General features: G+C 37.4%; 1 protein-coding gene across 1 annotated transcript; it reads left to right on the top strand.

Moving 5' to 3' along the window:
• Positions 1 to 490: 490 nt before the first annotated feature.
• Positions 491 to 1,308, top strand: LOC133305876 (uncharacterized). Its single transcript, XM_061506119.1, has 2 exons — positions 491 to 829; positions 1,135 to 1,308. Exons 1-2 carry the CDS (start codon positions 491 to 493, stop codon positions 1,306 to 1,308), a joined length of 513 nt encoding a protein of 170 aa, XP_061362103.1.
• The last annotated feature ends 11,232 nt before the right edge of the window (positions 1,309 to 12,540 follow it).

The following is a 12,540-nucleotide window of genomic DNA, read 5'->3' as shown; positions in this document are numbered from 1 at the left end:
CAAGACTCAAAAAGCATCGATCAAGAATCAGGAGGCTTCAATCCGAAATCTTGAAACTCAGATTGGATAGTTGGCCAAACAATTGAATGAAAGAGCTCTTGGGACAATGCCTAGCGACACTGTGATTAATCCAAGAGAGCATTGTAATGCTATCACTACTCGGAGTGGGAAGGTGATTGAACCTCAAGAAAAGCCAGTCAAGGTAGCACCAAAGGAGGAGGAAACAAAAGAGGAAGAGACAAAAGAGGATAGTACTAAGAAAGAAGAGGCTCCTAATTAAGATGATGTAACCTACTTTGAAGGAGCAATCAATCGTAATAAGAAAACTACAAAGAAACTTCCATCAAGATTCAGTCAACCAGATCCTTATGCAAAAGCTCCATACCCTCTTCGAAAAAAGAAAGATAAAGAGAAGCAGCAATATTCGAAGTTTATGGAGATGTTTAAAAAGCTGTAAATTAACATTCCATTCTCCGAAGCTCTAGAGAACATGCCTGTTTATGCAAAATTCATGAAGGGTCTCTTGTCAAACAGACATAAGCTCAGAGAGATGGAAACAGTAGCTTTAACTGAAGAGAGTAGTGTTGTGATCAAAAAGGGATTGTCGTCTAAAGTTAAAGATCCGGGGAGATTCAGTATCTCTTATACGATCAGGAATGTTAAAGTAGGGAGAGCTCTATGTGATTTGGGAGTCATTGTCAACTTGATGCCCCTATCTTTTGCACAATCTTCGGAGATTACGGAGATAAAATCTACCTTGATGTCTCTTCAATTTGCTGATCGATCCATCAAGATGCCAAAAGGAGTGCTAGAAGATGTCCTTATAAAGGTAAATGATTATATTTTTCCAGCTGATTTTGTTGTACTTAATATGGAAGAAGATGATAATATGCCTCTCATCTTGGGGAGACCATTCTTAGCAATTACTATGACATTAATTGATGTAGAGCAAGGTGAGATGATATTTAGAGTCAATGATGGTGAATTCAAAGTTAATGTTTTTAAATCCATGAAATATCCTGAAGATAGAGGACATTGCTTCCAAATTGATGTAATAGAAGAAGCAATTTGGAAAATATTTTTGAGGAACCAAATCCTCCTATCGTTGAAGATCAGTTTGCAAAAATCCTGCAGTCATCAGAACTATTGAATGATGATTTGCTTACCGAGGTAGTTAAAGATATAGACACAACTGATGTTTCAAGTGCACTAGAAGAAGAGTCAGTTGAGCTGACTAGGAAACCTGAAGATAAGTCTATAGTTAGTCCCAAGTTGGAGTTGAAAGAACTTCCTTCAAACTTGAAGTAAGCATTCTTGGGAGATAATGATACATATCCAGTAATTATCAATAAAAATTTATCTCTCCAAGAAGAAGCAAAACTTGTGAACATGTTGCAGAAACATAAGTCTGCAATTCGCTGGTCATTCTCTAACTTGAGAGGAGTCAGCCCTTCTTTTTCCACTCACAAGACTCTGATGACAGACGATGTGAAGCCAGTTCGTCAACCACAAAGAAGATTGAATCCAACCATGAAAGAAGTGGTTAGAAAGGAAGTAGTCAAACTTCTAGATGCTGGTATGATTTATCCTATTTTAGACAGCGCATGTGTGAGTCCAGTGCAAACAGTGCCAAAGAAAGATGGAGTAACTGTAGTGCAAAATGAAAACAATGAGTTGATCCCAACAAGGACAATAACAGGATGGAGGATGTGCGTCGATTATCGAAGGCTCAATGCAGCTACAAGGAAGGATCACTTCCCTCTTTCGTTCATGAATCAGATGCTTGAAAGATTAGGTGGCTATTCATATTATTGTTTCTTGGATGGTTACTCGGGGTACAATCAGATTGCAGTTGCACCAGAGGATCAAGAGAAAACTGCATTCACATGCCCATTTGGTATATTCGCGTATAGGAGAATGTCGTTCAGATTATGTAATGCTCCAGCCACATTTCAAAGGTGCATGCTCTTCATATTCTCTGATATGATAGAAGAATTCTTTGAGGTATTCATGGATGATTTTTCTATCTTTGGTGATTCTTTTTATTCATGTTTGGCTAACCTCTCTTGTGTTTTGCAGCATTGTCAAGAAACTAATTTAGTTTTAAATTGGGAGAAATGCCATTTTATGGTAAGTGATGGCATAGTTTTAGGACACCGTATTTCTGAAAAAGGAATTGAAGTGGATAAGGCTATGTTATTGATTATTGAAAAACTTCTCCCTCCCACTAATGTTAACAGTGTTCGTAGTTTTCTTGGACATGCAGGTTTTTACAGGAGGTTCATCAAATATTTCTCCAAAATTGCCAAACCACTGAGTCAACTTTTGGTCAAGGATGCTGAATTTATATTTAATGATGCCTGCCTAACAGCTTTCAATCTTTTGAAGGAGAAGCTGACTACCGCACCTGTCTTGACAACACCTGATTGGAACCTTCCGTTCGAGCTCATATGCGATGCAAGTGCATATGTTGTTGGAGCAGTTCTCGGGCAGTGTAAGGATAAGTTGTTACATGTCATATACTATGCTAGTAAAGTTTTAAATGAGGCACAAGTCAATTATGCCACTACTGAAAAAGAAATGTTAGCTATAGTTTATGCATTAGACAAGTTTAGATCTTATCTAATTGGGTCCAAAGTTATTATTTTTATTGACCATGCTGCATTGAAGCATCTTCTGAATAAGCAGGATGCCACCACATTTGCTACATTGGATGTTGTTATTTCAGGAATTTGAATTAGAGATTCGGGACAAGAAAGACGTGAAGAATTTAGTAGCTGACCACCTATCCCGAATTCAAGTCAAGGAGCTACAAGAAGAACCTAAATAGAGATCCAGGATGCATTCCCAGATGAACAAGTAATGGCAACAAACAAAGAAATTTCTTCATGATGCAAGGAGATATTTGTGGGATGATCATTTTCTTTACTTTGTTTGCACTGATGGAATGATGGGAAGATGTGTACCTCAAGAAGAGGTGGAAAACATATTATTGCATTGTCATGGTTCAGATTACGGAGGACACTTCGCTGGGAATCGTACTGCTCAAAAGGTCTTACAGAGTGGATTCTATTAGCCCACTATATTCAAGAATGCCCGAAATTTTCGTGGAGAGATGTGACAGATGCCAAAGGACTGGGAACATCTCAAAGAGGAATGATATGCCCTTGAATAACATTCTAGAAGTAGAAATATTTTACTTGTGGGGCATAGATTTTTAGAGACCCTTTCCCAGCTCCTACTCTAATCAGTATATCTTGGTGGTTGTGGACTACGTGTCAAAGTGGGTGGAAGCAGCGGCTCTTCCGACAAACGATGCTAAAGTGGTTGTGTCTTTCCTACAAAAGAACATATTCACAATTTTTGGAGTTCCACGAGCTATCATAAGCGATGGAGGATCCCACTTCTGCAACAAGCAATTTCAGAGTCTACTTGCTAATTATGGAGTTAATCATAAGGTGGCGACACCTTACCATCCGTAGACAAGTGGACAAGTGGAGATTTCAAATCGAGAGCTACAGCAAATCCTAGAGAAGACTGTGGGAAATTCAAGGAAAGACTGGTCAAAGAAGCTTGACGATGCGCTTTGGGCATACCAGACAGCCTTCAAGACCCCAATAGGTATTTCACCATTCCAACTGGTGTACGGTAAGTCTTGTCAACTTCCTGTAGAATTAGAACATAAGGCTATGTGTGATAGTAACTGGCCTTGAAGGCCGTAGCATGTGAGAGGGAAAAACAAAATTTTTCTTATCCGGAATCACACATGCAATCAAGAATCATGCTTTATGACAGTATGATGTTACCTTTATTTGTGAGTTCAAAACTCCAAGACGTTCAATGTTAGGTTTGAACGGTTTAAACCCTCTAACGTTGATCCACACCACCCACGTCAAGATGCAAGAACTCTTCTTGTCAAGCCACCAATTGACCAACACAAAGAGGCTTGCTATGCGCTCAATAGGTGAAGAAGGAGGCTAGGTAAATGTGTTTAGAAGAGTGAAGTCTTCAGCATGAAAACTTCACAAGAGTGGGGAATGGATTGGAGTAGAATTGGCTAGGTCTTTTTCTGAAAACCTTAAGGAGAACTTACCCCTAGTAAGCGCACAAGAGAGTGAGAAAATGAGAGAAATCAAATCAGAATTTTCACTTAAAAAACCAATTAAAGTGGCGCACAAGAGAGGAGAAAAAGGTGGAGTTGTTGCAATTCAAAATTCCCAACAACCTACCTTTGAATCCTCATGAGACTAGGTCTCTATCTAGTCAAGATTCTGAACTAATGGTCATCATATGACCATCCTATTCATGCGCCCCATTCAGCCCCAAAAAGGGTTCAGATACTTTGAGCTGTTGCATTCAAGTTTGAACCAACTAGCTCACTGATTCTCTCAACAACCAAATCTGATTAAAGCTTGTTTGTTTGAAAAAGATGACACTCATCTCCAACCAAAGTGGCGCCCCAAATCAGCCTTTGGAGATCTCCCTAGATCTTCTCTTGATACAAGGAATTTGTTCCAACAAGATCTCATCTTATCCTTTTGTTATGAAACAACTTTTCATAGCCAATTCAAATTCGAATTCAAACATTTAAATTCAAATGTTCAAACATTTAAATTCTAAATTCAAATTCAAATTTCAAATTCAAAATTCAAATTTCAAAATTTAAATTCAAATTTCAAATTTCAAATTTTAAATTTCAAATTCAAAATTCGAATTTCAAAATTCAAATTCAAAATTCGAATTTCAAATTCAAAATTCAAAATTTGAATATTTGATAATTAATTTAACCAATTAAATTAATTAGTAATGTCTTGGACCATCTGTAACAGCCCGTTACGTACCGGTATTGTTAACATTAATTATGATATTAAGCGCAGTTACAATCACAGCAGTTCATTTAAAAAAAACGAGAGTAAATTTTTTTCGACTATTACGCGAGCATTTAAATCATAAAAAGCGTAATAATTAAAAGCTGTGACCGTAACCGTAAACTCTTGCGGAAGACTTATTTCAACTATTTTTATAACTTACATCATTTATTATGAGTTACTAAGGAGTTCCCATAAACTCACTTAGCCTATTTCCAACTTTACATTTTTACCAATTCGAACATGTTTCACTCTAAATTTTTCTGCGACCAAACCGATCGCAACTAACCCTTCTTCTCAGATTATATTTTTGTATTACTTAATTCCATTATTTTTAAAAAGCTATCATACGCTCAATTCGGAGCTCATTTGCTCCGGTTATCGCCGTTTGAAGTTGGATAAGCAATTAGCCCAAACAACCCCAAAAACAGCTCCAAACCACTCACATTGCTCGAATTACTGCACTCAATCTACTCAACCATTTGCTCTCAAATTTTTATCCTACAAACTAGACATCTAAAACTTCATTTTGATATATCACACGCTTAATTTGGCGGAGAAACGAAGCGGGAATTAATTTCCCAAATCCGGTCCAGAATCTGCCTCAGGTGCAGGGGCACATGGGCAGTCCGCGTTTCTCTATTTATTTCAGGCCGAAGATCAACCCAGAATTTCCTCAAATTTTGACACAAGGTAGAGGACATCTCAACCTTCAAAATGGCGTATGGAACGTCCCTAGGGGACCTCTATGGAGGGAGATATGCTCTCCCAAAGTTCGCCTAAAATCTGCCAATTCTACAGAAAATTCGCCAGAGTTTCCTTTGTTTTTCCAATAATCCCAAATTTGTAAAAGATCATTTAAACCTCAAATGTACCTAATAAACACATGATAATACAGTAATAATCCAATGGGTGGCACACACAAGGACCAACAACGCCTTGGGGCACTTACAACCCAATCCAGTTTATAGTTATTAAACATAGAGTCCATATTAGTCATTCTCAAGTAGTTGCAATCACTAACACCTTTTTCATGCATATTTCCATCATACATATTATCATAACCTAAAATAGGCCTAAGGCCCTTCCATCATAATTAGACATGCATCAATACTATTACAATATGGCTTTACAAATTACAACTTGAAACTAAAACTTCAAATTACATTCTTCTAAAATTTCAACTTAATTTAAAAGACAACATAACCAAATACATCACTACTAGACTTAGGCAAAATGGCATGAACAAAATGCTAATGAAGCTACTAATAAATACAAATGACATGTTCATGCCCTAAGTCTAGCCTAGGCCACACGGCCAACAAAATGCAAAATATGAAGCGCTCCAGCGCTCCTGCTCCACTGCTATCTCCTGAAATAATTGCCCCGAGACGGGGTGAGATATACGCTCAGTAACCAAGAGGTTCTGGAGAAAACTCCACCCAATGGTTCACTTCGATGCATATCAATAGAATACAACAACCACTTTGAAAACGGGATATAGCAAGGGATTTAGAGAATGGGGAATATAAAGAAAACAAAATACGACGATACGGGATGGTAACCCCAATTCCACGTACGCCCTCGGCATATATAAGCCTATGGGTATCATCCAAGGTGTGTTCACAGAAACCACAACCATGATGCCCAAACCAACCAAAACGCCAAAGACATTCCTAGTGTGCTCCTACCCGGATCACACACCATGACACGCGGTCAACTGGAACTCCCTCCTGGAGACCTATCCAGCGGAAGTCCGAAAATGCCCGAAGGCTAATAAAACTGTCTACTGGCCAGAGACTCGGTACCGCAGTACCCATAGCAATAATGCATGCATGCTCATGTGTTCTATACTATTCATACACACTTCCTACCGTTGCCATCAACTGGCAAGGTGGAACAGAAAAGGGGAACAAGCCCCAGTACCAAGAGGTTACCTTAATTCGTGTTTCCACAAGCTCCGCAGCAGCTTATCCCTCAACTTAATTACACATGCAATGAACCAATTTCTTACCTCAATCCACTTGGTCCCGGACCAAGGGCAACTCACTGATTCAAGATTCGGGATTCAGGTCGACGTACGGCAACCTATACAATAACGTACATCCATCAGTACTCGTCAAATAGTATCAAAACGCAAAAACACAAAAATCCTCCCTTGATGGTTCGGCCATTGTAGTGTAAATGTGAGATTTATTTTTCTAAATTTTCTTTCTCATTTTGTTACGTCTCATTAGGTTGTCAATAGGCCAGTTCAAGTGTCGGTTCGTCATTTTCGCGTCGAATTACATCAAAACGCGAAAATCGCCAAATCACCCCTTTTCCCCTTGGAGGTTCGGCCATGTAGGTGTAAATTTGAGATTTATTTTCCTAAATTTTCTTTCTCATTTTATAACACTCCCTTAGGTTGTTTAGAGGCTAGTTCAATCATCGTTTTTCCGTTTTTCGACATTTACGCATCGTTTTGCGAAATATTTCATTCTGGGCTCATTTAGGTCTCTAACACAATTCATTTTTTTCCATTGATTCAAACACTCTCCAAGCACAACACAACCCATCTAAGCACCATATAACTACTCAAATCATCATCCAAATCATTTTTCAACATCAATTCTTCAATCTTTCTTAAAAGAATCGAATTTTACCCTATGGCATTCCAAGGAATTTCCATACAACTTTAATCATTCCACACCTCATACAATCCTATTATATCAACATACAATCATACAACAACTCATCAATCCAATCCTAACACATTTTCAAAACTCAAAGTCATGACAACCTCAAAATTTTCTAAGTTAAAAATTCACATTTTTCATCAATAAATTTCATCGCATTTCTAGCTTTAATACATCATTCTAACACATTATCATCTAATACACATTTTCAAATTGAGCTCTCTAACACAACACATCATCAAATCAAGCTTTAGGTTTCCAAAAATTCAATCACAATTAAACCATGTAAATGGGATGGAAACATACTCACAACAAAGGCTAGAAGCTAACCCAAGACTCCTCCAAGCAATGGAAGATCAAAAAGCTCCATGGACAACCATTTTTTCTCCAAAATTTCGTGGCTGTAAATGGCCAATATCTCCCCAAATACACGGTTTCAAGGCTCAAGAGTGGTACCAATGTGTTTAGAAGGTTGTTTCCAACAAATTTCAACACAAAAATCACTTGATTTGGTTAAGAAATGATCAAGTTATGGTGAAAAGAAAATTTGAATGCAAATGGGGTTTTTGGGGGAGGGGGCTGCGGGTTTCATGAAGAAGAAGGGAGGAAAGTGATGCATGAATAGTGCCAAGCACATGTGGCTTAAGTCACTTAAGTGGGGTGGGTCCCACCGCCACCTCACGCGATTTAAAACTAATCCGAATTTTCCTCCGATTCCACTAAACGTCCGTAAATTCACAACCTATTTAGAAACTCAAATTTTTAACATTAACTATTCCCCTTTAATTAGGCTTGATCAGGTGAATTAAGAGTCCTCCATTCGTTCGGAGAAAACACTGTTTTAAGCTATTACGCGCGCCATTGGCACGCTTCCCCAAACTGTCTTAATTTCATCGAATATTATAAGAAATCATATTTCCTAACTCATTAGACCATTTTTAACTCATATTTGAAACCTAGAGCTCAAAATTCAACTGGCACGTTTTACGGTGCAATCGTAACGCGATATTTTTACCCGCGAAAAACACTATTCACTGATTTTTCTGAAACTTGCCCATCCACTCAATTTTTCGTTCTGAACCCATTTCCAGGGTTATTTTTACCATCTGAGACCTTCTACTCAATTTTTATCTTCCTAGGGTTGCGTGTTGGCTAATTACCGTTTTGCCCTTTCTTTGTATTTTGGCCTAATCTTTAGGATTTTCACTAATTCATCACTTGATTGCTCATTTAATATTTTAATTAATTGATTTAAAATTGTGAGGTGTTATACTCACCCCAACTTTTTAGAATTTTGTCCGCAAAATTAAATCATACTCATCCGCTAACTGAGGACACAGTCGGAGAATCTCATCATCCCGCTCCCAAGTAGCATCCTCAAGTGTGTTCCTTTACCACATTACTTTTATCACAAGCATGATCTCCTTTTTATGATACTTATTATCCTTTGATCCTTCACAATCACTTGTCTCTCATGGTTCTGTGACCTTTTAATTCACAATACTTTACACTTTTTCTGGTCTCCCGTTACCCTTTCGCTGATTTGTAGGTAATAATATAACAATATTACGGATTTGTCGGTATCAATTTACCTCATTCTCATCTTTATCCATCTTTCTGACCCATGGTCGTTCTCAAAAGCATCTAATCGCTTTCATGCACATTCACTAGTTATTCCTGGAGTATTTCCAACTCACGTTCTTTAGTACTTAACTTTTTTCGCGGTCCTCACTGTTTTGACAATACCCCAACAACCATTTCTTTCCATTACTGTCACTACTCTTATCATTTCATTGTTTTCTTGGCTTTCACCCAACCACATGCTTTCTAGTTTCAAAGGCACTTTGTCGTATCCTACAATTCCGATTCACATTAAATTCTATACTCATTTACTTTATTTTTCCTTGTCACGTGTCTTCACCTCTTTTTAGGTACTCACAACTATATCTTTCTCTTTGTGATACGAAACTAGCAATACCCATACTAGTTTATATTTTCGATTAGCCCTATAAGGTCTTTCGACCACAAATACTCACGAAATTTTTCCATCTACAAACTCATATTTATAATTTACACTCATTGTTAAACTCTTTATTAGCTTAACCATCTCAACTTTACCAACTTAACCAGCTCAACTCCATACTTAGACCTCTCACAGTCTAAACACAACACTCATTAATGACTTTCGTATCAAAGGTCTTATGCCTAAGGTTTTCACCAAGTAACCATTTTTACTCATCATCCTGTAACAATATTATAGATTCAACATCATTTTTCATTCATTTATACCCTCACTTCTTCATTATCGACATTTTTATCATGGATGTCCACTTTAAAATACTATAAACTCACAGCTTCACTAACTTTCACCAAACACCTTGGGACGAATCATTTTCCAAACCCATTTCACTACTAACTGATGGACCACTAAAAATGTCATGTCTCTCACATGCAAGTCTCATCCTATAGGAATCTTTGAAACTTGATTATCAAGTCACATAAAACTAAATCCATCATTGCCCCTACTTATACAATTCACCACTGGTTGGTATATCAGTCTCTCGGAACATTCGAAGTTACCACAAGCACTCGACCATATATTATTAGTACCTAACCAAAACAACGTCAGCATTGTGCATTTTCCATACACTTTCCACCATACGTGGTATATGCGATTATATATAACACTCCTCAATCTACTCCACCCGTAAGTCAGGTTATCAAATTTTAGGTAACCAATTACAATTCCAGTTTCCAACTATATTTACACATTCGTGCTTGATTCCATCACAATTTACCTTTTATAAGGGCTTATAATTCACCGTTTTAACCTGAATTCTTGATCATCACCAGCCTTCTTAGAAGGACACTCACTCAATCTGTCAACATCAATCTCGTTATTATCTCTTTCATCATAAGACGAGAATTCCAACAAATTTAGTACCTCACTTGGAGCCGAAATTATTTCATCAAACTTACTTTACACCCACAATAGTGTTTCACTATCACACTTCAAAAAAAAATTTACACACTATACCTCACCTCTTGTCTCCAATTCTGACATACTATTGTCCATTTACAAATATCTGACCTCATTTTTGCGTTAATCACATGGAAGAACTCTCTCAATACAGTGGGTAACAACATTCACAGGTTTTAACCGCTCGAGCTCTTGCTGTCCTCAGGGCCCCAGATGTAATGACCCACCGATCAGAGAATCCACCCATATAATCCATGCAGTAATGATAACCTACCACCTGCTGACTGTGTTCTATTAGTATTCCCAACGTTTCTTATTTGTGCACTTATGTAGATCAATTCAACTATAATAGCAGTCTCATCACTGCGGGATACTTCCTCATCTCATATTACTCGTATAACATAATAATAGTCTCCGGGAACATAATCCGCACGGAGATGGCTACACACTTCGGGCACATAGGCCGCACAGAGATGGTAATATCAAGTCTCATAACGTGCACCTAGTGCATAGAGGAGTTCATATTTACATCACATCTGTATACAACAGCAAACGTGTACCCAGTACACAGGGGAGTTCATACTTATAACATATCCGTATATAACGGCAAAACTGGTACTCCGTACACTCCAGATCACACGTGGACCCAGTCCATTTGGTGTCTGTATCACTCTGTATATAACAGCAAAATATCTTTGGTATATTCACATGGGGCTATCCCCATAACCATAGTAATAATGGTATAATATACACCTGTTATATATATAAGTCAATTCATTTTACTCTCTCATTTCATTCTTCTCACAGATAGTTTACATGTAAGTCACTATTATAATAATTCACATTCTCTTCGTAATTTCATACACATTTCTTAACTCTCAATAGTTCCTTCTGTCATGTTATTGTTCAAATCCATAGTCCATTATCTCTTCCTTGCTTATTCTTCTCACAGATTGTTTTCTCTTTTACTTTGACTATTCACTTGGCATAGTTCATAACATAATCTCTATTCCGTGAATCAAGAATTTTCTCAAAGTTCTGTACACATCTCACATATACTTCCCATCACACAGGGATCTTCTAAACATATTCGTCCTATCACAAAGACTAATTTCACCTCAATCCGTGCACTGGAAAGTTATATCAATCCTTGCACTAACACTTATACCTCAACTCATTAACTAATCTTATCATTTTTGTTTTGACATTACACATTAGCTCTTTTGCTAAACACATAATTCCACCCTTTATTGTAACTTAGTTCATACACTAATCACATGATTTCCCATCAGGTTGTACATTAGCTCATTCTCTAATCATACAATCTCTTCAGATACTTCCCATCATCGAGGATTTCATTCGGCCTCATTGTCCTTTTACAAAAAAATTTAATAATTTACCTCAACACGGATAATTAGGCGCTCAGGCCGTCACAAGGTGTACATACATATATATATGTATACTGGCACTTAGGCCATCACTGGATCATCATCCGTTTATTTATCAGAGTAGGTATACTGGCCATCAGGCCATTAGGTATTATTCACAATGCATTACAACATCCACTAGTAATTAGGCCATTTCAATTTACGATATTCATTCTTTGAGATCTCCATGAGACCTCCATCATGGATCAATCCTCTTATGCTTCATAACACCTGAACCTCTACAAGTAGCCATTTCCAAGGAGAATTCCACACATTAACGCACACATATAATCACATTTGTTTACTTTATGGCATGTCTGTCAAGCTAGACCATATTCCGTTACGGACAATCATACTCTCAATGAACCTTGTTCAATGCCATCCATGGCGATTCTATCAACTTCTTCCTTATACATATAATACATAATTAATTCATCTCCCCTATGCTTAATCAATACTACCTCCTTATGGATTTAAATCCCATATTTCGATACATCTCAATTTAACAATTGACCAACATTATAATTTCAAGTGGTCAAATCCCATAGGATTAATCATCAATTATTCTATTTATTTCTCTGCATGAA

Source organism: Gastrolobium bilobum, unplaced genomic scaffold, assembly GCF_033153095.1.
Source record: "Gastrolobium bilobum isolate Gb01-03AN ecotype WA unplaced genomic scaffold, APGP_CSIRO_Gbil_v1 utg7602, whole genome shotgun sequence".
NCBI lineage: Eukaryota > Viridiplantae > Streptophyta > Magnoliopsida > Fabales > Fabaceae > Gastrolobium > Gastrolobium bilobum.
The sequence above is the reverse complement of the archived record's forward strand: the minus strand, read 5'-3'. Positions and strand labels throughout refer to the sequence as shown.

What these genes read in the sequence shown, in the direction of transcription:
- LOC133305876 (XM_061506119.1), top strand. Translation starts at nt 491, where the DNA reads ATGCCTGTTTATGCAAAATTCATGAAGGGTCTCTTGTCAAACAGACAT. An exon ending in TAGAAGATGTCCTTATAAAG is followed by an intron (nt 830 to 1,134) that starts GTAAATGATTAT and finishes AAAATCCTGCAG; the next exon opens with TCATCAGAACTATTGAATGA.